The 27,465-nt window shown below is 47.4% G+C and overlaps 2 protein-coding genes across 2 annotated transcripts in view; both read left to right on the forward strand.

Moving 5' to 3' along the window:
* Positions 1–3,361, forward strand: part of LOC132569139 (autocrine proliferation repressor protein A-like) — a 51,089-nt gene extending 47,728 nt beyond the window's left edge. The window contains exon 12 of the mRNA XM_060235323.1: positions 3,199–3,361. Within this exon, the coding sequence (XP_060091306.1) occupies positions 3,199–3,361 (163 nt within the window). The remainder of the gene's footprint in view (positions 1–3,198) is intronic.
* A 21,685-nt stretch (positions 3,362–25,046) lies between these two features.
* Positions 25,047–27,465, forward strand: part of LOC132569140 (autocrine proliferation repressor protein A-like) — a 47,725-nt gene continuing 45,306 nt past the window's right edge. Inside the window, exon 1 of the mRNA XM_060235324.1 lies at positions 25,047–25,248. Coding sequence (XP_060091307.1) covers positions 25,047–25,248 — 202 coding nt within the window. The remainder of the gene's footprint in view (positions 25,249–27,465) is intronic.

Consider the following 27,465-nt stretch of genomic DNA (forward strand, 5'->3'; position numbering starts at 1 on the left):
GCACTACCTGAAGTCTCCGCGTTCGACACAAGGGCAGCCCCATGTAGAGGGCATTGCAGTAGTCTAATCTTGAGGTGACTGTTGCGTGGATCACAGTTGCTAGGTCGTCGCGTTCCAAGAAGGGAGCCAACTGCCTCGCCCTCTTGAGGTGGAAGAAGGCGGATCTTGCGGTGGTGGCTATCTGGGCCTCCATTGATAGCGAGGATTCCAGCAGCACCCCCAGGCTCTTGACCCTGCGCACTGGTATCAGTGGCGCACCGTCAAAAGCCGGCAGAATAATCTCCCCTCCCGGTCCGTCCCGACCCACGCAAAGGACCTCAGTCTTCGTTGGGTTCAACTTCAACCCGCTCAGCCTGAGCCAGCCAGCCACGGCTTGTAACGCCCGGTCCAAATTTGTAGGGACATCACCAGTCCGGCCTTCCATCAGTAGATAGAGCTGGGTATCATCAGCGTACTGATGACAGCCAAGCCCATACCTCCAGGCAAGCTGGGCAAGGGGGCGCATAAAGATATTGAACAATGTCGGGGAAAGAACTGCCCCCTGAGGCACCCCACAATGAAGCGGGTGTCTCTGAGACAGCTTCCCCCCAATTGCCACCCTTTGTCCCCGATTTTCAAGGAAGGAGGAGAGCCACTGTAAGGCTAGCCCCCGGATTCCTGCGTCGGCGAGGCGGCGGGTCAGCAGCCGGTGGTCGACCATGTCGAACGCCGCCGACAGGTCGAGCAGCAGCAATACCGCCGAGCCGCCCCGATCCAGTTGCCGCCGGAGGTCATCCATGAGGGCGACCAAGACTGTTTCCGTCCCATGGCCCGGGCGAAAGCCGGACTGGCATGGGTCCAAGGTGGAAGCGTCCTCCAGAAAGTCCTGTAACTGCAACGCCACAGCCCTCTCTATAATTTTGCCCAAAAAGGGCAAATTTGAGACCGGGCAATAATGTGCCAATACGGACGGGTCTGATGTAACTTTTTTCAAGAGAGGGCGGACCACTGCCTCTTTCAGAGATGTTGGGAAAACACCCTCCGAAAGAGATCGATTTATAATGTCCCGTATAGGACATTTCAATTCCTCCTGGCAGGCCTTAATTAACCAGGAGGGGCATGGGTCCAGGTCACAGGTTGTGGATCGTGCAGTGCCAAGAATTCTGTCAACTTCCTCCAAGCTGAGCGGGTCGAAGCAGTCCAAGATTACGTCCGAAGACACGCATTGGGCCTCAAGTTCACTTACTGCGTCTAAATTGGCGGGGCAGTCATGGCGGAGCGATTGGACCTTATCTGCAAAGAACTTCGCAAAAGCCTCACAGCCTATCTCCAATTCCTTAGCTTTTGGGTTGCCCTGTGGCAATGAAGTGAGGTTCCGAATTATTCTAAACAATTGAGCTGGGCGCGAATTTGCAGATGCAATCTTGGTCGCAAAGTATGTTTTTTTTGCAGCCTTGATTGCCATCTCATAGGTCTTCATAAACGTCCTATAAGATGTTCTAGTCGCTTCGTCACGGGTACGCCGCCATTGCCTCTCTAGCCATCTAAGGCCTTGTTTCAGCCGGCGCAGTTCCGGGGTATACCACGGAGCCGGCTTAGTCCGAGGCCGCAGAGGACGTCGAGGTGCAATCTCCTTGATGGCTCTGGAGAGCCGATTATTCCAGGACTCAACCAGGCCATCAAGAGAGGTGCCAGAGGGCCAGGGATCCCGCAGAGCCATTTGGAACCGTTCCGGGTCCATCTGGTTCCGCGGGCGAGCCATAATAGGCTCCTCGCCTAAACAGGTTTGGGGAGGCATGTCTACACGGGCCTTGAGGGCAAAGTGATCCGACCATGGCACCGCCTTGGCGGTTATATCGCTCACTACAACCCCGGCCGCAAAGATCAGGTCCAACATGTGACCAGCCTGGTGAGTAGGGGTTACAACAAGTTGAGAGAGTCCCAGTGTCGCCATGGAAGACACTAGGTCCGTCGCCTGACTGGAGGATGGGTCATCAGCATGGACGTTGAAGTCACCCAGGATTATCAACCTTGGGTGCTCCAACGCCCAGCCCGTCGCCGCCTCCAGTAGGGATGGTAAGGCGCTGGCTGGTGCGTTAGGCGTACACTACACCAGCCAGACCGCCAACCCCTCTCCAGCCTCCCACGCCAGGCCGGCACACTCAATACCTTCAATCTTTGGGGCCGGGAGTGCCCTGAAGGAGTAAGCCTCCCGTACAAACAGTGCCACCCCTCCCCCCCGCCCGCTAGTCCGTGATTGATGTAGGACTGAGTAACCTGGAGGAGCTGTTTGCGCGAGGGCCACTGTCTCACCCTCCCGGGTCCAGGTTTCAGTTGTTTACTTTCCGATTTCACTGTCTTTTTCAGTTTATACTTACAAGGCTTCGGGTTATAAACTGTCCATTTATATATCACATTAGATAATAGGTTTCCTATGTAATGATCAAGCTGTGTCTTCCATTATTTTAATGTTTTTAAAGAAATTCTTTTAAATGATTATTTTGTTAATTTATTCTATATGATATAATATCAATATACCAACATGTATTGATGTAAGTGTATTTATTTGTACTTTAATTTATTTGGTCTTCTGATGAATCTTATTGCAAAGCATGTGGGGACCCCGAAATGTAACTGAGCTGCTCTCCCTTGCACCTTGTGTTTTTTCCTTCTACCTACTGGTGTGGCCTTATTTTCTTCCCACTTCCAGTGCAAATAACAGAAAGATATTGTGGAGGTAACAACTGTCAAGATGTCCCCATTGCCTTCTTTTTTGGTGTTGCAGTTCTGAGACTCCAAGCTTCACTTGCTGATGAGTTACAACCGCCATTGACAGACAGGGACCCATCAAGGATGCTCTGGAGGTTATACTCATACAGCACAAGTTTTCTAGTCCTCTTTAGTGTTTGTTGAATGTTGAAATACCAGTTAGATGCCCGGCTCCTCCTCGAGCTCATGAGGTGATTAGCTAACCATCTATGCCTGTGACTCAGACGAAAGGGATTGGATGGTTATTTAAAGAAAGCAAGAGTGTTCAACATGACATTCCTTCCAAAAACATTGTCAGCAAACTCTCTCCCTGCTTGTCACCTACAAGAGACAGCAAACCTCTTGCCATTGATGGAAGATGCTTCTGAGCAAAGAACAGGCAGAGGGTCTGGCTAGGTGGTGGGACATGCATCCTCTCATCCTTTTCCTCTGGGCATCCTGCTTGCCCAGTTTTCAGCTGATGGACCTGAAGGCACTGGATGAATTTGTGAATCTCCCTGGCCCTCACTATGGATATCCCTTTGTGAAGAAGCAGCGAGAGTACTTCCAAGCAGATAATATCTTCATTCATACCCTCAATATGACTTCGCAGAAGTGGCTGGATGGGAAGTAGCAACGGAGGGTGGGCAATTCTTGTGACTTTTGGATGGAGGGGAAGAAGGCGTCACATTGGACTTGCTGAAAGACACTGACATAATCATTCCTTTCATGTGGGAGTGACCCATTAAGAGACCTTGACTTGGATCTTATGCAGTTCTAAAGCATTGATATGGGCAGGCCTTCCCTTCCTTTGACTTCACCCAGGAGACACCGATTAGTGCCCAAAAGGTGCTGTTGGAGTATTCAGAGCCCCACAAGGATACAACAGTTTACATAAGAACATAAGAGAAGCCATGTTAGATCAGGCCAATGGCCCATCCAGTCCAACACTCTGTGTCATACAATGGCCAAAAAAAAAAATGTGTGTGTTATATATATACACACACCCACACCCACATATATATACACACTGAGGCTAATAGCCACTGATGGACCTCTGCTCCATATTTTTATCTAACCCCCTCTTGAAGCTGTCTATGCTTGTAGCCACCACCACCTCCTGTGGCAGTGAATTCCACATGTTAATCACCCTTTGGGTGAAGTACTTCCTTTTATCCGTTTTAACCTGACTGCTCAGCAATTTCATCAAATGCCCATGAGTTCTTGTATTGTGAGAAAGGGGGGAAAGTACTTCTTTCTCTCCCTTCTCCAGCCCATGCATAATCTTGAAAACCTCTATCATGTCACCCTGCAGTCGACATTTCTCCAAGCTAAAGAGCCCCAAGCGTTTTAACCTTTCTTCATAGGGAAAGTGTTCCAACCCTTTAATCATTCTAGTTGCCCTTTTCTGGACTTTTTCCAATGCTATAATATCCTTTTTGAGGTGCGGTGACCAGGATTGCACACAGTATTCCAAAATGACAAAATGGTTGAGGGCAGAGTGGAGGAGGGGGAGGCAGGACTGGCCCTGCCACTAGGGTTGCCCTGAGCCCGCCTTGGTGGGGAGGGCAGGATATAAATCGAATAAATAATAATAATAGGCAAACTAGGTGATTGCCTAAGGTGCTGGCTTTCTGGGGGAACCAAATTGACTCAGTGATGTAATCATCGTCGGGGGGGGGGGGGGGCAGAAGCTAGCCTCACCTACGGTACCAGAAAGTCTAGGGCCAGCCCTGGGGGGAAGCCAAGGTACTCTGGCTCATGTCGTTGAATCCTCACAAGCCTCTTGCTGAGCAGTTGACAGGATGCATCCAATCCAATCCTCTGGCTTGCAAGGAATGACTGTCATTGGGGCTTACAAGTTTGCCCACTGAAAGACTAGGCCTAGGTCTTTCTCTTTCTCTGGGTAAGTCCTCCCACTGGCCAGCTGCTGGCTGGGGATCTCCACTGGGGGTGGGTGGGGAGGATCTGGCAGCCCTACCCTGAAGAACCTAGGAGACAAGGCTCAGCAGTAAGATCCCCCTGAGAAACTAAGAACAGAACTTCACAGGGATGCTTCACAACTTGTAAATTAGACCCATGCCCTTCCTGGCTTATTAAATCTTGCCAGGGGGATCTTAGATATCCCGTGCGGGATATCATAAATAGATCCCTAATGGAAGGGCACTTTCCAACGCCACTCAAAGAGGCTGTGGTCCAACCCCTCCTAAAAAAGCCATCTTTAGATCCGGCCCAATTGACACACTACCGGCCGGTTTCAAATTTGCCCTTCCTGGGTAAACTCATTGAGAGGGCAGTGGCGATGCAGTTACAGACTTTCCTGGAGGACACTTCCGTCCTTGACCCATTTCAGTCCGGCTTTCGCCCGGGACACGGGACGGAGATGGTGTTGGTTGCCCTAGTGGATGACCTTCAACGGCATCTGGATCGGGGTGGCTCGGCGGTGCTGATGTTGTTAGACCTGTCGGCTGCGTTCGACACGGTCGACCATCGGCTACTGACGTGCCGCCTCGCCGACACGGGGATTCAGGGGTTGGCCTTACAGTGGCTTTCCTCTTTCCTGGAAGGTCGGGGACAAAGGGTCGCAATTGGGGGGGAGCTATCCCGGAGGCGCACACTCGATTGTGGTGTGCCCCAGGGGGCGGTTCTCTCCCCGATGTTATTTAACATCTACATGCGGCCTCTTGCCCAGATTGCCCGAAGGTATGGGCTGGGGTGTCACCAGTATGCTGATGACACCCAGCTCTATCTACTGATGGACGGCCAGCCTGTCTGCGCCCCGGAAAATCTTGACCGGGCATTACGGGCCGTGGCTGAGTGGCTCAGACTGAGTGGGCTGAAGCTAAATCCTACAAAGACAGAGGTCCTTTGCTTGGGTCGCCGTTGCCTGGGGAGGGGGATCCCCCTGCCGGCTTTTGACGGTGCGCCGCTGATGGCGGCGGACAGGGTCAAGAGCTTGGGGGTGCTATTGGAGCCTTCCTTAAAGATGGAGGCTCAGATAGCAGCCGCTGCTAAGTCCGCATTTTTTCATCTTAGGCGGGCAAGGCAGCTGGCCCCCTTTCTGGAGCGCGACGACCTAGCAACAGTGATCCATGCTACGGTCACCTCAAGGTTGGACTACTGCAATGCCCTCTACATGGGGCTGCCCTTGTCTCGGACCCGGAAACTGCAGCTGGTGCAGAATGCCGCGGCCCGGCTGTTACTGGGTCTCCCAAAGTGGGGACACATCCGGCCGGGTCTCCGGACTCTGCACTGGCTTCCAGTGATATACCGAGTCCGGTACAAGGTGCTGGTTATCACCTTTAAAGCCCTATATGGCCTGGGACCTGCCTACCTGAAGGACCGTCTCTCCCCACATGTTCCCCAGAGAGCACTGAGGTCAGGAACACAAAATCTCCTCACTATCCCTGGGCCAAAAGAAGCCCGTCTGAAAGCCACCAGAGAAAGGGCTTTCTCCGTTATGGCCCCCGTATGGTGGAATCAGCTGCCGGAAGAGGTGAGGGCCCTGCGGGACTTGGCGCAGTTCCACAGGGCCTGTAAGACGACCCTCTTCCGGCTAGCCTATACCTAGCCAGAATGACAACTGATGTAACTGGCCAGCCATCTGTTTACAGTAAATTGAAATATTCTGTTTTAAAGTTTTAACTGTTTAAATATTTACCGTATTTTTTGCTCCATAAGACGCACCTGAGCATAAGACGCATTAGAGCTGTTTGTGTGAATTTAGAGGCATTTGTGTGAATTTTTTGCAGTATTCGCTCCTTAAGACGCACACACTTTTCCCTCCACTTTTTTTTTGGGGGGGGGGAAGTGAGTCTTATGGTGCAAAAAATACGGTAATTGTTTTTATACCTGAAATTGTTTAAATTTTATGTTGATTAATTGTTGGAAGCCGCCCTGAGCCATCCGTGGGAAGGGCGGGATATAAATCCCAAATAAATAAATAAATAAATAAATAAAAAATGCTCCCTCCAAGTTTTGACATGTGCCAGGTCTTTCCTGCCTTAGAAGGAACAAAAGGGTCCAAGTTTGCAATAAGCTGCCCTGCATGTTGCTCAGCTTCAGTGGCTTGTTTTCCGCAGAAATGTTTCCTCCAAAGCTTAATGGGTGGCAGGTCTTTACTGCTATTGGAGGCAGGTGTTGCAGTTTTCTGAAGCTACCCTGGAAGTTTCCCTAAACCTCAGCTTCAGCCACTGCTTCTGCTTCTCTAGGCAAAGGACCACACAAGTTTCAGGCGCAGGAATTCACTGCCATAGGTGGCAATTACATGTATAGATGGCTTTAAGAGGGGATTGGAGAAACCTATGGAGCAGAGGTCCAGCAGTGGCTATTAGCAACAGGGTATAGATGGAATTCTCTGTCTGGGGCAGTGATGCTCTGTGTTCTTGGAGCTTCGGTAGTAACAGTAGGAGGGTTTCAAGTGTTCTGGCCCCACTGGTGGACCTCCCGATGGCACCTGTTTGTTTGTTTGTTTGTTGCCACTGTGTGCCAGAGTGTTGGAGTGGATGGGCCATTGGCCAATATGGCTTCTCTTATGTTCTCTTATATTTAGATATTCACCCACCTCCTGCAAACCACATTTTGCTCCATGACAAATGCTTCATTGTGGCTGGTAGAAAGGGGTGACTTCTCCAGGAGGGTTTGGTTAGAGGGAACACTGAGGAGCTACGTTGTGAGTTCTCTGATTCTCTTTTTCAGAAACTGAAGTGAACAAACCAGTTTGGTCACATGAACTGAAGAGTTTTAAGCCCACAAGAATTGGAATCCTGCCTCCTCATACTCGTCTCGGAACAAACTGCAACATCTGATACATTTTGGCACAATTTTTCAACACTTCATCTGAATTATTTCTCAGCTGTAACTAAATCATACGTAAAATGAGCTACTGAGTGACTAGAACAGGGGTGGCCAAACTTGCTTAATGTAAGAGCCGCATAGAATAAATGCCAGATGTTTGAGAGCCGTAAGATATGAACGTCAGATGTTTGATAGCTGCAAGATGGAAGGAAGAAAGGCAGGAAGGCAAATAGATGAGAGGAGAGAGAGGTGGGAAAAATGACTTTAACTTTAAATGAATTCTCCAAGCTGCTGGCTGGCTGGCTTGGCTTGAAGAAGTGATTCAAAAACAGAATGGGGTCGTGGGGGCTTGGAGAGCCACACAATATGTGTGAAAGAGCCACATGTGACTCCTGACCACAGTCTGGCGACTCCTGGACTAGAACCTACTCGCACTATAAGAACGTAAGAACACAAGAGAAACCATGTTGGATCAGTCCAGTGGCCCATCCAGTCCAACACTCTGTGTCATACAGTGGCCAAAAAACCCCAAGTGCCTTCAAGAGGTCCACCAGTGGGGCTAGAAGCCCTTCCACTGCCCCCCACAAGCACAAGAATACAGACCATCACTGCCCCAGACAGAGTGTTCCAACAATAAGCTGTGGCTAATAGCCACTGATGGACCTCTTATCCATTCCCCTCTTGAAGCTTTCTATGCTTGTAGCCACCAACACCTCCTGTGGCAGTGAATTTCACATGTTAATCGCTGTCTTAGGGATGCTATTGTTTCTGCCAGTGTAAGAATTTAGAACCAAAACATCCATGCACCCAAGAAAGATCTCTCTCTCTCTCTCTCTTTCTCTCTCTCTCTCTCTTTCTCTCTCTCTCTCTCATTTCCCCCCGTCCCTTCCTCAAAGTAGTCAGGGTCCTCTATACATGACTCTCTTCTCTCATCCATATTAACCTCTCCACAACCCTTCATGAGTGGGGACAAGAAAGGAATCTGAAGAGAGGGGTTGTGTCTTAGTGGAAGAGCCTCTGCTTGCCAGCCAGAAAGTCCCAGGGCCAACTCCTGTCTTCGCAACTTAAAAAAAAAAAGCAACAGCCAGAAGCACCTCCAATAGTATTTATTTTTAATTATTAATCAATAATCTATACAGGACTTGTTTGGACATGATAATGGCTTGCAAAATTAGACTTGAGAAAGAGAAAATGATACAGAAGAGAGCATTGTCTTCCTCTCCTATTACGCTAGCATGCAGAGTCACAAAATGAAGCTGATGGGCAATACATTCTGGATGGAGAATCCTGTACTGTGGTGGTTACAATGTCAGACTATTTTATTTTTATTTATTTATTTTACTCAATTTATCTCCTGCCTTCCCTGCAAAAGAAGGCTCAGGGCGGCTTATACATCCATGTACATCCATGGAACATAAAACCACATTTAAAATACAAAAGGTATAAAAGCATAAAACCGTTTCAGATGCTATAATGATCTTTAAATTTTCTAGTAGTTGTTCCAGCTGGATGTGCTATAGGAAGATCAATCTTAGGTTCATGTTCAAGATGGCCCAGTTGTTTCGGGGTCTGTTTCAGCCTGTGGTCTTAATTAGCAAATGCCTGGTGGAAAGAGCTCTGTCTTACAGGCCCTGTGGAACTGCGCGAGCTCTCATAGGGCCCTGACCTCCTCAGGGAGCTCGTTCCACCATCTTGGGGCTGCAACAGAAAAGGCCCCGGCCCTAGTTGTCATGAGCCTGGCCTCTTTAAGGCCAGGGATTGAGAGTAGATTTTGTGACCATGACCGAAGTGCTCTCCGAGGACCATGTGGATAAAAGGCAGTCCCTAAGCTATGCAGGTCCCCGGCCCTATAGACTAAGATTCGGCAGACCAAATTTTTAATTGGGTGATCTTGGCCAGTCACACATCCTGAGCCTGGTCTACCTCGCAGCTGGTGGGGACAATAGTTCGTTCTGGGCAGGGGTAGAAGAAGAAGAAGAAGATATTGGATTTATATCCCGCCCTCCACTCCGAAGAGTCTCAGAGCGGCTCACAATCTCCTTTACCTTCCTCCCCCACAACAGTCACCCTGTGAGGTGGGTGGGGCTGGAGAGGGCTCTCAGAGCAGCTGCCCTTTCAAGGACAACCTCTGCCAGAGCTATGGCTGACCCAAGGCCATGCTAGCAGGTGCAAGTGGAGGAGTGGGGAATCAAACCCGGTTCTCCCAGATAAGAGTCCGTACACTTAACCACTACACCAAACTGGCTCTGTTCTGGTAGCTTCTGTTCCCTTCTTGTAGGATCTCAAGCAGTACATGGTTGAATGTTACGAATCAATGAAGACTCTTTTGTGTCAGTTCAGGTTGTCTTGTTTTTATTGAAAAGACTTCTCCAGCCAATAGGCTGAGGGCTCATTCTATACACACAAGAAAAGTGGCTATTGTCTCTTTGCAGGGTCGTGGCTCTGCTGAACCCGGTTCTTGTCCAGCCACTCACCTTCTACGTAAGTATGGAAGGGCTTACCCACAATGCTTCAATATGGCTGGCTTTTAGTTTCAATTCAAACAAGAACCCGAAGGTGGGCTTTAGTTTAGTTTAGTTTAGTTTAGTTTAGTTTAGTTTAGTTTAGTTTAGTTTAGTTTAGTTATGATTTGTATCCCGCCCCTCCCACCAAGGTGGCTCAACTACATTTGCTGACAACTACATTTGCTGACAACTACATTTCTGATGGAAGCCCAGTGTCCAGCTAACTATTAAATTAGGAGCATTCAGTTTCTTTTGCCAAAGGGGATCCCGGGTCTGTTTTCCCTTCATTCCTTTTGTTTCAGAAACACCCTTTAGGCCTGGAGAATATTACGGGATATGATATAGTGGCATATTCATGGTGGAGATTTATCAACGACTCTTCTGTGCCACTTGACTGGCTTGTGGAATTCCCAATGGTCAAGGTAAACCTCATCTTAGAGCCAGTTTGGTGTCGTGGTTAACTGCACGGACTCTTATCTGGGAGAACCAGGTTTGATTCCCCACTCCTCCACCTGCAGCTGCTGGAATGGCCTTGGGTCAGCCCTGGCTCTCACAGGAATTGTCCTTAAAAGTGCAGCTACTGTGGGAGCCCTCTCAGCCCCACCCACCTCACAGGGTGTCTGTTGTGGGGGGAGAAGATATGGGAGATTGTAAGCTGCTCTGAATCTCTGATTCTGAGAGAAGGGTGGGGTATAAATCTGCAGTCTTCTTCTTCTTCTTCATGTTTGGGTGAGGCTGACCTGTGTAACTGGGGGGACGGAAGCGTTTGCTTTCGCTTGCCTGGTACTGTTCATAGCACATACGTAATCTCTCGGCCTCACTGGGGAGGCCTTGGAAACCAAGGCTGCTTGGGCACCTCTGTAGAGACTATCTAGCACCTGAATTGTGACACAAAACTATGGGAGGAGGTGCAATTCATACCTGCATGCAAACTTGTAGTGGGGAAAGGGTAACTTGTCAGTTACCAGATCTGAACACAGAATCATGCTGCTGCTTTTGTCTATCAAATAAACTACCTTATCTAAATCAACAGAGAGGCCTGGTTCTTGAGGACTATTGCTGAGTTGACACCCCCCAGGGCCGTGCCCTAGGTGACCGCCTAAGGTTGCTTAGTGGGTGGGCCAGCCCTGTTTGGTGATATTATGCGACCCTTATCTGTGTAGACAAAGAGGTAGACCCTAGAATTTGGATATGGGAAGTGCAGACGTGGAGGGTCTATAGCTGATCCTATTTAGTTTCTGAAATGTAAAGATATCAGGTTATATCTCCTTTAAATTTCAAGTATCTTCACTCATTAAACTATGCCAACAAAAAGATACTCACAACTCTCTCAGTAGTTCTTGGAATCCATTTTACTTTAGAAGAGTTCCCAGATGCTATCTTCATCCTGAAGTCTCTCCTAAGAATGTTAAAGGCAGTATGGGATGTGTGTTATCTGCCGAGAAAGACCTTTGTCAGAAACCAAGTATCTGCTGCACTTCAGTGTGGCAAGAAGAACCCTACCTGGTACCATGAACGGTGTCGGCATAGTAAGAAAAACATCTTTGGGGTTTGGGTTTGCGTGGAAATGCATGGTTTTGGTCGTATTTGTCTAGAAAAAGCAGAAGATGTTAGTGCCAATGTGGTGTAGTGGTTTGATTACTGGACTCAGGTAGGCCAAGGTTTAGAGCTTCATTCATCCATAGCATTGATTTGGATACCATTGGGCCAATAACATTGTAATGGGAAGGGACATTTCTTTTTTTTTGAAATTCACCTTGATGCTGGTGACCAGTTTCGGAAAGGAAAGGAAAGGAAAGGAAAGGAAAGGAAAGGAAAGGAAAAGGAAAAGGAAAAGGAAAAGGAAAGGAAAGGAAAGGAAAGGAAAAGGAAAAGGAAAAGGAAAAGGAAAAGGAAAAGGAAAAGGAAAAGGAAAGGAAAGGAAAGGAAAGGAAAGGAAAGGAAAGGAAAGGAAAGGAAAGGAAAGGAAAGGAAAGGAAAGGAAAGGAAAGGAAAGGAAAGGAAAGGAAAGGAAAGGAAAGGAAAGGAAAGGAAAGGAGAAGAAGAAGATGATGATATTGGATTTATATCCCGCCCTCCATTCCGAAGAGTCTCAGAGCGGCTCACAATCTCCTTTACCTTCCTCCCCCACAACAGACACCCTGTGAGGTGGGTGGGGCTGGAGAGGGCTCTCACAGCAGCTGCCCTTTCAAGGACAACCTCTGCCAGAGCTATGGCTGACCCAAGGCCATGCCAGCAGGTGCAAGTGGAGGGGTGGGGAATCAAACCCGGTTCTCCCAGATAAGAGTCCAGACACTTAACCACTACACCAAACTGGCTCTCCCAGAGACCGGAGACAGGGCCTTTTCGATTGCAGCTCCCTGTTGGTGGAATCAGCTCCCGGAGGAGGTGAGGGCCCTGCGGGACCTTGAACAGTTCCGCAGGGCCTGCAAAACAGCCCTCTTCCGGTTGGCATATAATTAATTGTTATCGGAATGCCTGAATATTCAAATCTCGAACATCAGATTATTGAATACTGGAATATTGAAGAATTGATTTAAGGAAAAGTAGCATAGTACATATTGAAGTGAGTTTTATGTGTTTTTATGTATTTTATTGTATAATTATTAATGTATTTTAAACGGAAAGGAAAGGAAAGGAAAGGAAAGGAAAGGAAAGGAAAGGAAAGGAAAGGAAAGGAAAGGAAAGGAAAGGAAAGGAAAGGAAAGGAAAGGAAAGGAAAGATCCCCTGTGCAAGCACCAGTTGTTTCCGACTCTTGGATGACGTTGCTTTCACGTTTTCACGGCAGACTTTTTACGGGGTGGTTTGCCATTGCCTTCCCCAGACATCTACACTTTCCCCCCAGCAAGCTGGGTATTCATTTTACCAACCTCAAAAGGATGGAAGGCTGAGTCGACCTGGAGCCGGCTACCTGAATCCAGCTTCCGCTGGGATCAAACTCAGGTCGTGAGCAGAGGGCTCCGACTGCAGTACTGCAGCTTTACCACTCTGCGCCACGGGGCTCTTCTTACAAGATATTCTTACAATTGGTTAAATAAAGAGTATTTTAAAATATATCATTTTTCTATATATTGATGTACATGGGAATACATCATGTTCTGTGAGGAAACCAGATAACTATAACATGTGAGTCATAAAATTTAGCATTTGGCAGCTGAGTATTAATAGAAATTTTGTTTATTATAAAATGATCCCATAGTCTATGTTGCCAGAAGCTAACATAGTTCACTGTGAGGAGCAGATACAGAGATAGGGTCATGGCTACATCTGTAGCTAGCAGGCAGAGAGAAACTTGAGAAACAAAGGATATTGTCCTAAGTCTGACACTCTGGTAATTAACATTTTATTGGACTTTTCCAATACAAAAAACAAACAAGAATGCAAAGGGAGAAGGGTGTAAATAACATTGCAGTGCAATAAATAATATTGACTATAGCTAAGTAAGAAGAATGTGTAAACAAGCTTTAAACCCTATTGGACAAGAACATAACAGCCACATTATATAGAAAAGAAAACAAAAGATAGGAAACATAGCAAGTAGATTAACATCAAGTTATGTAAGATGCCATAATCAATCAATTACGGAATTTAAAGAATATCAGGGCAAACTAATGTATGCTATTATTATTATAAAAAGTACCTTCTGCTAGACAAAGACTAGCACAAACAGAAGAGGAAAGAAGATATTTCAAAGGGGGGGGGGATTAGAGTAAATTGAGATATTCTGAATTGTATGGTTGGAGATCATGAGTTGCTACATAATCTACAAGTGAAGACCATTTTCCCATGAAATGTGAGTTTTTTATGGCAAACTTCAGAATGTTGTATGTGAGCAGTGATTTTTTCCCCCCATGATAAGGATGTCCCAGATTTTGGCAAACCAGCTTGAGAGAGAAGGAGCCTGAGGCGATTTCCATGATGAGGCAATTGCAGTTCTGGCTGCTACTAGGAGACTCGAAATTAGATCTTGTTTATGATGAAGAACTTGTATTCCATTCCAGAGGTTTAAGAAAAGTAATTGAGGTGAAAATGGAATTCCAAAGCATGTAATTAGTTGAATATGAGTAAGGACTTCTTGCCAAAAAGTTTTAAAGATGGGACGCTGGCACCAGCAGTGGGCAAAAATACTTCTCCACAATTCCTCCAGTATAATGGTGAATGGTTAGATGACACTGCAGATAATGGTTAGATGACACTGCAGACACGGCAGATAAAGTGTGAGGTACCATCGTGTCAGCTTAAAGGATTAGAATTTTATGTGTATTAGAGGACTCCCCAATAGCTTAGAAGACCATATTTCCGACCAGTTTTCCTCAGTAAGTGCTACTCCACAATCCTGACATCGTTTGCATTGATTGGGAGAAGGTTGTGTAGAATTAATAAGCATCAGAATGTTATAGATTTTGGAGATTAAACCCTTACTGGAAGATTCTGAGTATTAAAGGACACGTTCAGAATCAGAAACTTCGGCTGTCATAATTTTAGTTAGATTGAAAGTTGAGACCACATGCACACCTTTTAAATTGGAAATACTGGAGGATAGGGGCACCTTATTTGGGGGTTCATAGAATTGGATCCCTACTGATGAACCTCCTGATGGCACCTGGATTTATGGGCTATTGGGTGTACAGAGTGTTGGGCTGGATGGGCCATTGGCCTGATCCAACATGGCTTCTCTTATGTTCTTATGTGACACAGAGTGTTGGACTGGATGGGCCATTGGCCTGATCCAACATGGCTTCTCTTATGTTCTTATGTGACACAGAGTGTTGGACTGGATGGGCCATTGGCCTGATCCAACATGGCTTCTCTTATGTTCTTATGGTGGCCCTGTCTATAATCTCAATCAATATCTTTATTGCATTAGCAAAAGTATTGCCATAGCAACCAACCAAATACAGCAATAAGACGAAAGGGAACGAAGAGAAAACACAAGGCAGCATCCAGCACCTCATTCCATACTACGATAAAAAATCATACAATCCTAAAATATCTAGAATAAAATGTCAATAAAAATTTTAAAACCTAAAAATCTATACATTCTAAACTTTTAGAACCTTAACAATCTAAATTTAAAATTTAGAACATCAACAAAATTTAACCAGGACTACACTAGAAAAGAACTGAGAGTGATAATAGGGAGCGATCAATGAGGGGCGGTCTTCATTTTCTTTTCCATGACGACAGCCGCAAACCTTGCAACTTGAAAAGTACTGTATTTATCTCTATCAGATAGTAAAAAAACTAGTTTCTCCTGATTTGACTTCCCAAGAAGAGACAACAGAATAACACCCCAAAACCTATTCCATTCAGAGTTAAAATCAGGGCAATAAAACATGGCATGAGAAAGGTCCTCAATAGAGGTTTGGTTACAAATACAAACTCTTTTCCGGTAAGGAATCTGCCTAAAGCGACCTTCACTAGCCAATAAAGGTAATAGATCAAAGCGAGGCCTCGTAAATGCTTTCCGAAGCTTGGGATTTGCTAAAGTAACAAAATATGAAGAAAATATCGGATACGATAAAGATAAGTGTTTATAAATCACAGCTGTTTTCAATTCACCTATAGTTCCCATGTCAGCTTGAATAGATTGATCTAACAATCTTTGCTTGACCAAGGCTTTAGCCGTGTCAAACCCAAGAGAACCCAAAAAATCAACTGAAAACCCAAGCTTGGCCACTATATTCAGAACAAAACTGCGCCAAGACCTATCCTTCATTTCCCCATACGCCAAGGTTAACAGTTCCGGAGCCATATGAAAAATGATCTTCAACCAAAAGTTGATAGTTGTTTTATAAACTAAAGTAGTTATCTGAGGTAGAGATAGCTCCAGTCTAGTCATTGGCGAAGGTGTTGAAGGGGGACCTGTCTATAATAATGCCACCTCCTCCACACAATGCCTCCACTGACCACCAAGGCTGAGTTTCTATAGACGCTACCCCGGTTACAATCAGAAAACGCTGCGAGCCTACTGACTTTGTGTTGGAATGCAAGTTATTTATATTCCAGCCATTTTAGAGTTAACAGTTGCTGTTTACCTAAAAGAGGAAGTGATGCATTGTAGCCTAAAGCCTATTAGGTCTGCTGCTTGAAGGGCACTTGGTGCAATTAGTCAACTGATCAAAGCCACCAATTATTACACCATTTCTCAGTTTGCAAAAATATATTATAAGGATTGTGTACAACACATAATAGACAATACAATAATGATAGAGGCTGGCGGTGCTAGGGCCTTTTAAAGTAACAGAAAATTCAGCTGCGTTGAAGCTACACTCCTCAGGAGCACCCACCTTGTTAATATCAGTTGGACTATTTCCAAGTTTGGACTTATATCTTTTCATTTGGAGACAGGGGTTTTTTGGCCCCTTGGAGTTTTCTGTTACATTAAAAGGCCCTAGCACCGCCAGCCTCTATCTTTGTTGTATTGTCAATTATACGTTGTACACAATCCTTATAATATATTTTTGTAAATTGAAAGATGGTGTAATACTTGGTGGCTTTGATCAGTAAACCCAATTAGGGGCTGGGTCTTCTAAGCTGGGGGAAATGTAAACACTGCATTGGTCAGTTGGCATCTTGTGCCTGAAACTCCATTGATGTTCTATGCAAGCTGAACTGCTCTTCTTTCTGGCACAAATTTCTCTGCGAAGAAGAACCAGCTATCAAAGAGTTGCAATTGTAGCCATGTAGCAGATAAGACCTAGTTAGCCATGCTAGAATTCAATGTTTATTTTTCTTTTATCCCAAGTACCTTTTCCTTATGTTTTTATAGTAAACTTTGTTTCTTTTGATAAGCTTAAGCTTCGTCACCAGTTATTGCCACACCTCTGAATCTTAAAATGCATTTCCCAACACTTTGTCTGTTGGCCACTGCATAATGTATGCCCATAGGGAATAGACTAGTGCTGCAGTTATGAAATGGCTAGACATTGCAGCACTGGCATGGCAAAGGATTGCTCTGAAAGGCAGCCATATAACCTTCAGTGCCTGGAAGGACCAGCTGCACATTTATGAAAACTTCAGGGAAGGGCATTTCCATTACTAGTTCCCAGAAGTAAATGATGTGGCGTTTCTCCTTGCTACGTCTCTAAAGGGAGAAAGATCTTATTCGCTACTAAAGCACAAATCATATAAAAATTGTCTGTCACACATTAAGTTGTCTGTCACAAGAAAAAGGTTTCATCAGCTCCAAATGGGAAGAGTTCCCTGAAACCTTCCAACTATTTTTCCAAGGCATACTCTTGGAACTGGGCCCATTTTAAAACTCTAAGAGACCCTGGATCTCTTTTTCTCCTCATTGTGCCTTGTGCTGATGAGATTTTTTTTTTTTTAGGAGGGGGGGGTGTCTTTTCTCTATTCTAGAGACAGCTGCAAAAGGAGACTGTTCTACTTCCAGTTTCCTCATCTCTTCTCCACCCCCAAGGTTCAGTAAAAATTCTAGGCATAAGTTGCAGATGGCCTTTCTGTTCTGTGACAGTTTTTAAGCTTCAATCTCAAGTGTGGCACATCTAAATGGGAGTAGAAACCACTGCCAATATACTGTTCTCTATGGTATATGGGCCACCACTGACATTTTGATGCAATGTTACTGATATTGTCTCTCTCTCGGCTTGACTTTGCGAACGAAGATTTAAGAAAGGTGCAGTAGTCCACATCTGCTGCAGGCTCGCTGGTGGCGGACAAGACCAATGCGGGACAGGCAGGTCCGGCCACAGTGGCTGCAGGGAAAAGTCTGATTTGGGGTTGGTGCTGTAGCAGTACGATTCTTCCTCAATCTCCTTTTATCCTCAAGTCCAGCTATGCGTACGTTCTCAAAGGAAAAAACAGCCTGGTGGATGGTGTGCCTCCATGCTTTGCGATCTAAGGCTAGGTCAGACCAGTGGTGATGGTTAGTGCAACAGGTACCAAGGGATTTTTTCAAGGAGTCCTTGTACCTCTTCTTTGGTGCCCCTCTATTTCGATGGCCGGTGGAAAGTTCGCCATACAGGGCAATTTTGGGAAGGCGGTGGTTTTCCATCCTGGAGATATGCCCTGCCCAGCGCAGCTGCGTCTTCAACAACAATGCCTCGATGCTTGTAACCTCCGCCCGCTTGAGGACTTCAGTGTTGGTCACAAAGTCACTCCAGTGGATGTTGAGGATGGTGCGAAGGCAGCACTGATGAAAGCGCTCAAGGAGTCGCAGATGATGACGGTATAAAACCCACGATTCAGAGCCGTAGATGAGGGTTGTCATCACAACCGCTTTGTAAACATTGATCTTTGTGCCTTTTTTTAGATGCTTGTTGGTCCACACTCTTTTATGCAGTCGGCCAAATGCACGGTTTGCCTTTGCCAGTCTATTGTCAATCTCCTTGTCGATCTTGGCGTCTGAGGAGATGATGCACCCCAGGTAGCTGAACTGCTGGACTGTCTTCAAAACTGATTCACCCACAGTGATGCAAGGAGGGTGATAATCTTCCTGGGGTGCAGGCTGGTGGAGAACTTCTGTCTTCTTCAGATTAACTTCTAGGCCGAATAGCTTGGCAGCCTCTGCAAAGCAGGACGTCATATGCTGCAGAGCTGATACCGAGTGGGAGAGAAGTGCAGCATCATCAGCAAACAGTAGCTCTCGGATAAGTTTTTCCATTGTCTAGGAGTGGGGCTTTAGTCGCCTTAGGTTGAACAGGCTGCCATCGGTGCGATAGCAGATGTAGACACCATCATCGTCATCTAAATCTACTGTGGCTCTTTGAAGCATCATGCTAAAGAAGATCGTAAAGAGAGTTGGTGCGAGAACACAGCCTTGCTTTACACCTGTGCCTATTGGGAAGGGCTCCGAGAGATCGTTGCAGTGTCTGATTTGGCCTCGCTGGTCTTCATGTAGCTGGATGACCATACTGAGGAACCGTGGGGGACATCCTAAATGTTCCAAGATATGCCACAGGCCGTTCCTGCTAACAGTATCAAAAGTTTTGGTAAGGTCGACAAAAGTCACATATAGACCCTTGTTCTGTTCCCTGCATTTCTCTTGGAGCTGCCTGAGAACAAATACCATGTCGGTGGTTCTCCTGTTAGCCCTGAAGCCACTCTGGCACTCTGGGAGGAGTTCTTCTGCAATGGTGGGCACCAGTCTGTTCAGGAGTATTCTAGCAAGGATTTTGCCTGCGATGGAGAGCAGGGTTATCCCCCAGTAGTTGGAGAAATCTGACTTTTCCCCTTTGTTCTTATGTAGAGTAATGATGATTTCATCGCAAAAGTCCTGTGGTAGTTCCCAGCAGGTGACAAGTACTTTGTGAAGTGTGCTATGTAGTACTATGCCCCCATGCTTCCAGATCTCTGGTGGGATTCCATCAACTCCCTCTGCCTTGCCTCTTTTCAGTTGCTTGATGGCTTTAACAGTCTCTTCTAGGGTGGGGATCTCATCCAACTCTGTTTTCACTGGTTGAAGTGGGGTGAGGTGGATTGCTGAATCTTGAACTACGCGATTGGCACTGAAGAGAACCTGAAAATACTCCGACCACCGGTTCAGTATGGATGCCTTGTCTGTGAGGAGCACTTGGCCGTCTGCACTATGCAAGGGACTCTGAGCCTGATATGATGGACCATATACTGCCTTCAGGGCTTCGTAGAACCCTCTTAAATCACCAGTGTCTGCACATAGCTGGGTTCTCTCAGCAAACTTGGTCCACCACTCGTTCTGAATGTCTTGAAGCTTGTGCTGAAGGTTGCTACATACAGCGCCAAAGGTTGCTTTTTTCCCGGGACAGGAGGGCTGAGCAAGATGTGCTTGGTAGGCAGATCTCTTTTTCGCCAGTAATTCTTGGATCTCTTGATTGTTCTCATCAAACCAGTCCTTGTTCTTCCTTGTGGAGAACCCGAGGACTTCTTCAGAGGTCAACAGGATGGTAGTTTTTAGGTGTTCCCAGAGTGCTTCTGGAGAAGGATCTGTGAGGCGACTGGGGTCCTCAATTCTTGTCTGGAGTTTTGCCTGGAAGGCAGCTTTAACTTCGGCTGACTGAAGGCTGCCAACCTGAAACTTCCTCCGGGGGATACCTCCTCTCCTGGGTGTAGATTTAAAGTGAAGATGGAGATTGCAGCGTACAAGACGATGATCCATATGACATTCTGCACTGGGCATTACTCGAGTGTGTAAGACATCTTGAAGGTCTCTCTGGCGCACCAGAATATAGTCAATAAGGTGCCAATGTTTGGACCATGGGTGCATCCAGGTTGTCTTCAGACTGTTCTTCTGCTGGAAGATAGTGTTGGTAATGGTGAGCTGATGCTCCGTGCAGAATTCTAGCAGGAGGCGCCTGTTATCATTGCAGTTGCCAATGCCATGTTTGCCAAGTACTCCTTTCCAGGCATTCGAGTCTTTACCTACTCTGGCATTGAAGTCGCCAAGGATGATCACCTTGTCCTCTGTAGGGGTCTTCCGTACGAGGTTACGTAGATCAGCATAGAACTTGTTCTTTTCTGCAGGATCTGCTTGAAGGGTTTGGGCATACACACTGAAGAGTGTTGCTTGCTGCTTGTTTTGAAGTGGGAGGCGCATAGACATGATGCGATCTGAGTGACCTGTTGGCAGGTTTTCGAGTTTAGAGGCAATGGAGTTCCTGACCATGAAGCCAACGCCAGAAAGGCGGCTCTCAGCCTTTGACTTACCTGACCAGTAAAGGGTATAGCCAGCACCGTGTTCTTGAAGACTACCTTCCTCAGGGAAACGGACCTCACTGAGAGCTGCTATGTCAATATTCAACCTGAGAAGTTCGTGGGCAACTAGAGCAGAGCGTCGTTCAGGGCGACCACTGTCTACTGTGTCAAGCATGGTTCTGATGTTCCAACATGCAAGCTTTAGTCTTTGCACACTTTGTGAGGCAGGTGCATGCCGTTTCTTTGTTGTTATTTTTCGACCGCAAGTAAGGATGCCCGTTGACCGCGGCTAGCCAACTGGGGGTGGGGAGACGAGCTTTGTTTAGGCCACATTTTCTAGGCCCATCTCCATACGGAGCACGCAGTGCTGTCCCTAAATAAGGCTGCTTGGTTGTTCAGGGTGCTGCCGAAAAATGCTTTCGTCTCCGGGTCAGCATCAAGCGACCAATACCCTAAACCGCCTACATGCAGGATCGGGACTGCGGCTTCCAGTGGCATCTTCCACCTGCCATTTCGCCCCTTGCCCATCGCTGCAGGACTTGGTATGTTGTGGGTTGTGGATGTGGATACCTTTCAGGCCTGCGCAGAGGAATTTTTAGGTGAAGCGCAGTGTGCGCAGTACTGGCTCCACCCTTTCGCCATGGGGTCATCTGCCATGGCCCAGTAAGCCGGGACGCCGGCAGCGAGTCCTCCAGGTGGTAGATGTTACATTAACGAGCTCTGTCTGCCCGGGCTTGATGTTAGAGTTTTCCTTCTCTTGTCTGGTGAGGTTGGTGAGCCCAACCTGCCCATCCGGTTATACCGCCGGACATTCAGTCGCATCATGACGTGGCAAACTCTGTGAAAACAGGGGGGGACCAGCGAGAAGGTGTTGCCACGGATGCAGTGATGTAGGAGAGGCCATTGCAGTGACCATCTGCCAGGCATAGCCAGACAGTGACCACGCAGCGTTCACTACACCGGGAAAGGATAGGCGATGTATTGCGCATGCACTTTCCCTGGGGTGGCAGGACACCCGGAGGTAGCCCACCCCCCCACCCACCCCCACTGATATTGTACTGAGCATCAAAAAGGTAAGCAGTCAGCATGGCAGAGGTGACGACGTTCCTTGACGTTCGTTCAGAAGGGGGAATTGCACTAAGTACATGTGAACACTGTATGCTTGATCATGGTTGCAGCCCAATATTAGGGGTGTGCAAAAAAACAAAAATTCAGAATTAAACTGATTCGGATATATATGGGGCCAAAATATTCAGAATACCGTATATTTCTGAATACCGGTATTTGGAATATTCGTATATATGGGAGATATACGGCTATTTCTTAATATACGGCCCAATTATACCCTATAGGCCATTGAAATCAATGGCAAAATAGGGTATATTGGAAGCCACCAGGAGGGGAGAGGGTTTGAGGAAGAGCCCCCAAATTTGCAGGGGACTCTTCCCTTATGAACCCTCCAAGTCCAAAAATGTTGGGCCAGGGGTTCCTATTGCAGGGGAACCCAAAGAGGGTGCCCCTATCCCACACATTATACCCTATGGGCCATTGAAATCAATGGCAGAATAGGGTATATTGGAAGCCGCCTGCAGGAGAGGGGGTTTGAGGGAGAGCCCCCAAATTTGCATGGAACCCTCAGACTCCAAAAATAGCTCTATAAAAATATGGAAGTGACCCATCCCATGCAGCCTACACACCAACCCCTTCACACCAACTAGAGGTAATTAAAAAAAATCAAAACGTGACACAAAGAAACTTAACTTTTAACACACACACCCAAAAAAAACAGAACCAGGAAAAGGGACAACAGGACAGAATGCAAAACCAACAGCAACAGATCCAAACAAATCCAAAAAAAGGCCAACAAACTCAACTGTTAAAAAACTGAACTTTTTAACAATAAAAATTAGGCAAAACAGCACCCCCCCCCCCAAGAAACAGAATCAGAAGAGAAAAGGAACAACAGCAGCACAACACAGCAGCAACAAATCAAACACAGAATCCTTTTAAAACAGTAAAAAACCATTGACTTTTAACAATACAGGAACAACCAACCCCTACCCCCCAAAAAACCTTCACTCTAACCCCAAAAAATCCAAGCCACCCAAATCAGGAGAAGTAAAAGGACACTGCACTTTTAAAAGTCCTCTCACTAAAGTAAGTTATAGGCAAATTGGCAAACCCCCCATCCCAAGCCCCCACCCCCAGCAGAACCCCCTAACCTTAACCCCAAATAAGCTACCCACCCACCCAAATAATAATAATATTTAATTTATATCCCGCCCTCCCCACCAAAGCAGGCTCAGGGCGGCTCACAACACAATATAAAATACAAAGATTACATAATTAAACAACAATCTACAACATTATACAATTTCCTTAAAATTCCCTTAAAACCATCTAATTAAACCCAACAATTTCATGCGATCGTATTCGGTGCTACATTTTCAAATATTTCCGATCTTACGCATTTACAGATTTTCATAATGATGGTACAGCAGAATCTGCATTAAGAAAAGGCCAGCTGAAAGAGGGTGGTCTTGCAGGCCCTCCGGAACTGAGCAAGACTCCGCAGGGCCCGCACCTCCTCTGGTAATTGATTCCACCAGTGGGGAGCCATGATTGAGAAAGTCCTTTCTATTGTAGTTTTCAGTTTGGCCTCCTTTGGCCCGGGGATTATCAGTAGATTTTGTGAACCTGATCTCAGCAGCCTTTGGGGTACATATGGGGAGAGACGGTCCCTAAGGTAGACAGGTAAAAAACTTGACTTTGGATAAGTAAAGGGACTTAGTCTTAAAAAGTCCTTTTACTTTTATCCTAACTAAAATAAAAACAAGAACCCCAAGACTGTCTTACCTTATATGTTTTCTTCAGGCAGGTCAGGCAAGACTGAGAGAGAGCAGCAGCAGCTGAGGCCAAGGGTCAGCACAGCACAATCTCTCTCACACACCAACACGAACACAGCAGCAATGGAATGGAGTCCAGCCAGGCAGACTGCTTAAAAAGGTTCTCTGGCCCTACATAGAGCAGTTTCAAAAAATACCACTGCTCTGTGATTGGCCAGAGAACAGTGTTTACTTGGATACCCAAGTAAACAAAAGAACAACAATGTTGCTGATGGCTGGGGGATTAGCCCAGCCATCAGCTACACAACAGCCCTGCAAAGCATGCATTTGCAATGTATTTTGCAAATGCATGCTTTGAATTGGCTGCTGGTGCTCCTCTCCCCCTCCCCCTCCCTCCCTGATCCCAGGGAGGCTATGGGAAAGGCAGGAAAAGAGGCAAGCAGCTTCCCTGAGGCTGCAGAAGCTCCTTTCCCGCCTTTTACATTGAGTTCCATATACTTCTGAATATTGATTCGGAAGTATACGAGGAGCCATATACAGCTCCCGTATAATGGCTTCTAATTGGATTTGGAAGTATACGACACTGTATACTTCCGAATCAGGGGGTATTCGGCTGTCTATTCGGTTCACCTGAACCGAATGCACACCCCTACCCAGTATCTGTTACCAGCTAGCCTTCCAGAAGGGGGGATTATACCAGCCAGGTTGAACCATGGGTGCTTTTGGTGATTCTGGGGCCAGGGCAAAAATCATAATAAATACCAACCACCACCCTGACTCTGCCCACCCATGCTGCAGTTTACCACTTTGGACTGAGGCCACCATAGGCCCAAGCAATGGGTAGCCCTTCCCCCATGCAAAGGAAGGAGAAGCTGTCTTCATCGAGAGAGAGTTCCAACCCTTTAAGCATTCTAGTTACCCCTTCCTACACTTTTTTCAATGCTATAATATCTTTTTTGAGGTGTGGTGACCAGAACTGTTCACAATACTTCAAACGAGAAACTAGATTTGTACGCAGTACTCCAATTGCCACATTGTCTACTTTTCTTATATGTTAATATTTACTTTGAGTATTTTCGACTTTTTCATTTTATATTTACAAGGCTTCAGGATATGAACTGTCTGTTTTTGTATCATTTTAGAGAATGTTAGATTTCCTATATCATGTTTAGGCTATGTCTTCTATTATTTCCATAAGACAGACAGTGGATCAAGGATGCTCAGGAGGTTATACTCATAAAGAAGAAAGTTTCTAGTTCCCCTTAGGATTTTTTGAATGTTGAAATCCTAGTTAGATGTCTGGCTCCTTCTTGAGCTCATGAGATGATTGTGTCACAACCTGTGTCTGTGATTCAGCCCAAGGGGACTGGATGGGTATTTAAAGTGAGCAAGAGTGTTCAGGAAGGCATTCCTCTCAAAAACTACGCCAGCAAAACCCTCTTCCTTCTTGTCACCCATAAGAGACAGCAAACCTCTTGCCATTGGCAGGAGACGCTTCTCAGGAAAGAACAGGCAGAGGGTCTGGGTAGGTGTTGGGACATGCATCCTCTCACCCTTTTCCTCTTGGCATCCTGCTTGCCCAACGTTCAGCTGATGGAGGACCTGAAGGCACTGGAGGAATTTGTGAACCGCCCTGACCCTCACTATAAATATACCTTTGGCAAGAAGGAGGAGCTTCCCTTTTTCACAGACATTGCCTTCCAACACTCTATCAAGATGACTTCACAGAAGTGGCTGGACGGTAAGTAGCAAAGGAGGGTAGGGGATCCTCATGACTTTTTCAGGCAAAGTGAAAAGGGCATCACATTGTTCTTGCTGAAAGGCACCTAGAAAATCCCTTTGTGTGGGAGTGACCCATTAAGGGATTTTGACTTGGATCCTATACAGTAGCAAAGCACTGATATGGACAGATCTTTCTGTCCTTTGACTTCACCCAGGAGTCACTTGTCTGCGGCAAAAAGATGGTGCTGGAGGGTTCAGAGCCCCAAATGGATAAAATGGTTTACAAAATGGGTGAGGGCAGAGTGGAGGAGAGCGAAGCAGGGCCAGCCCTGTGTCATGGGTGCTGGGGACCCTTCAGAGGAAGTTGAGTTGTAACAGGATCCTGGCTGCCTCCCTGAGCCAGCAATTAGCCCAAACGGGCAACAGCCAGCAGAGGGCTATATAGCTGTGGGCTTTGGGAGGAAGCTTTGTGGAAGCAACTAGTCATCTCCCTGACATTCTAGCATCCACTCCGGCTTGACTTTGGTTCCTGACTCCCTGACTTTGGCTTTGGACTTCTGGACTCCCTGACCTCGGCTTCTGGACCTCGGACCTGCGATACTTCTACAGTGATTCGGATTTGGCGCCTCGGACCCTCCTGCTTACTGGCTACAGACCTCGGACTGCCTCTGGACTTTGCCTGACCCGGCCCCAGCCGTGACAGATTGCTTCCACCGAAAAACACCCACTCCACAGGATGGATGCTGAAGCAAGTGAAACCACAGAACTACTGGCTGCGCTCCAAGCCCAGGTACAGCAGCTAACACAGGCAGTAGTGCACTTGCAGCAACAACCTGCGGCCAGTGCTCCAGCCAAGTGCCCAGTTCCCCCACCTGACAGATTTGGGGGTGCCGTGGAAGAATTTCCAGCCTTCCTAGCACAGTGTCGGCTGTACTTTGAACTGAGAGCACGGGACTTCCTCAATGACAAAACCAAGGTGTGTTTCGTCATCAGTCTGTTAAAGGGGCAGGCGGCAAAATGGGCCACACCCTTACTGGTCGCGTCCTCTCCCCTACTGACTGATTACCAGGGGTTTGAGGCCCACCTGTCTGCTGCTTTCTCAAACCCAGTCCAAGCAGCCACAGCCAACCGGAAGATCAGGGCACTGAAACAAGGCAACTCCTCGGTGGCTCAATATGCCACTGAATTCAAGCTCCTGACCCAGGACTTGGCGTGGAATGAGGCTGCCCAGATGGACCAGTTTACTGAGGGGTTGGCAGAGGAGGTCCTGGATGAACTGGCCAGGGTGGAGCAGCCACCCACGCTCCAAGGACTTATCACCCTCTGCCTCCGCATCGATGGCCGCCTGGAAAGTCGCCGCCAAGCCAAGACCAGAGGGCGCCAGCTCCCTGCGCCGTGCTACCTGGCTCCTCGCCCGTCCCCAGCTAGTACCAGCACCAAGGATGAGCCTATGCAGCTTGGAGCTGCTCGACCCCGCCTGACCCCAGAGGAAAAGACCAGACGCCGCACGCAGAATCTGTGCCTCTACTGCGGCACGGCAGGCCACTATGCCTCTGGCTGCCCTGCTAAGCATCGGATACCTGGACCTTCGCTGCCACCGCCGCCAAAAGGGCAGCCCCAGGCGTAAGTGGACCCCCCAGCCTGGGGCGACTAGCTGGGTCCTCCGAACAGCGGGCTGATACCCCAGGGCCATTCCTGCTACCAGTCAAACTCTGTCTGCCTGACGAACGCTGGCTGTTCGTGTATGCCATGCTGGACTCGGGAGCGGCCCACTGTTTTATAGATGCCACCTTTGTGAAGCAGCACCAGATCCCTGTGCAGACAAAAGGGATTCCGTCGCTGGTGGAGGCTATTGACGGGCGCCTCCTCCGTTCTGGCCCCGTCACCCAGGAGACCTGTCCCATCACCTTCCACGTCCAGCAGCACCAAGAACAGCTGCGGTTTGATGTCGCCCGCATGCCTCGCTTCCCGCTGATTCTAGGCCTTTCCTGGCTGAAGCTGCACAACCCCATCGTGGACTGGGCCCAGCAGGAACTACGCTTCCGAGACCCATGCCCCCATCTGACTCCTCCCACCACTCTAGCAGCTGGCATCCCGAGTGGTGGTCCTCAGCTCCCTCAGAAGTATGTGGACTTTGCTGATGTCTTCGAAGAGACAGGAGCTGATCAGCTTCCCCCTCACCGGCCCTACGACTGTGCCATTGATTTGGTACCTGGGGCACCACTCCCGGTGGGGC

This window comes from Heteronotia binoei, chromosome 3, assembly GCF_032191835.1.
Source record: "Heteronotia binoei isolate CCM8104 ecotype False Entrance Well chromosome 3, APGP_CSIRO_Hbin_v1, whole genome shotgun sequence".
In the NCBI taxonomy this organism is placed as follows: Eukaryota; Metazoa; Chordata; class Lepidosauria; order Squamata; family Gekkonidae; genus Heteronotia; species Heteronotia binoei.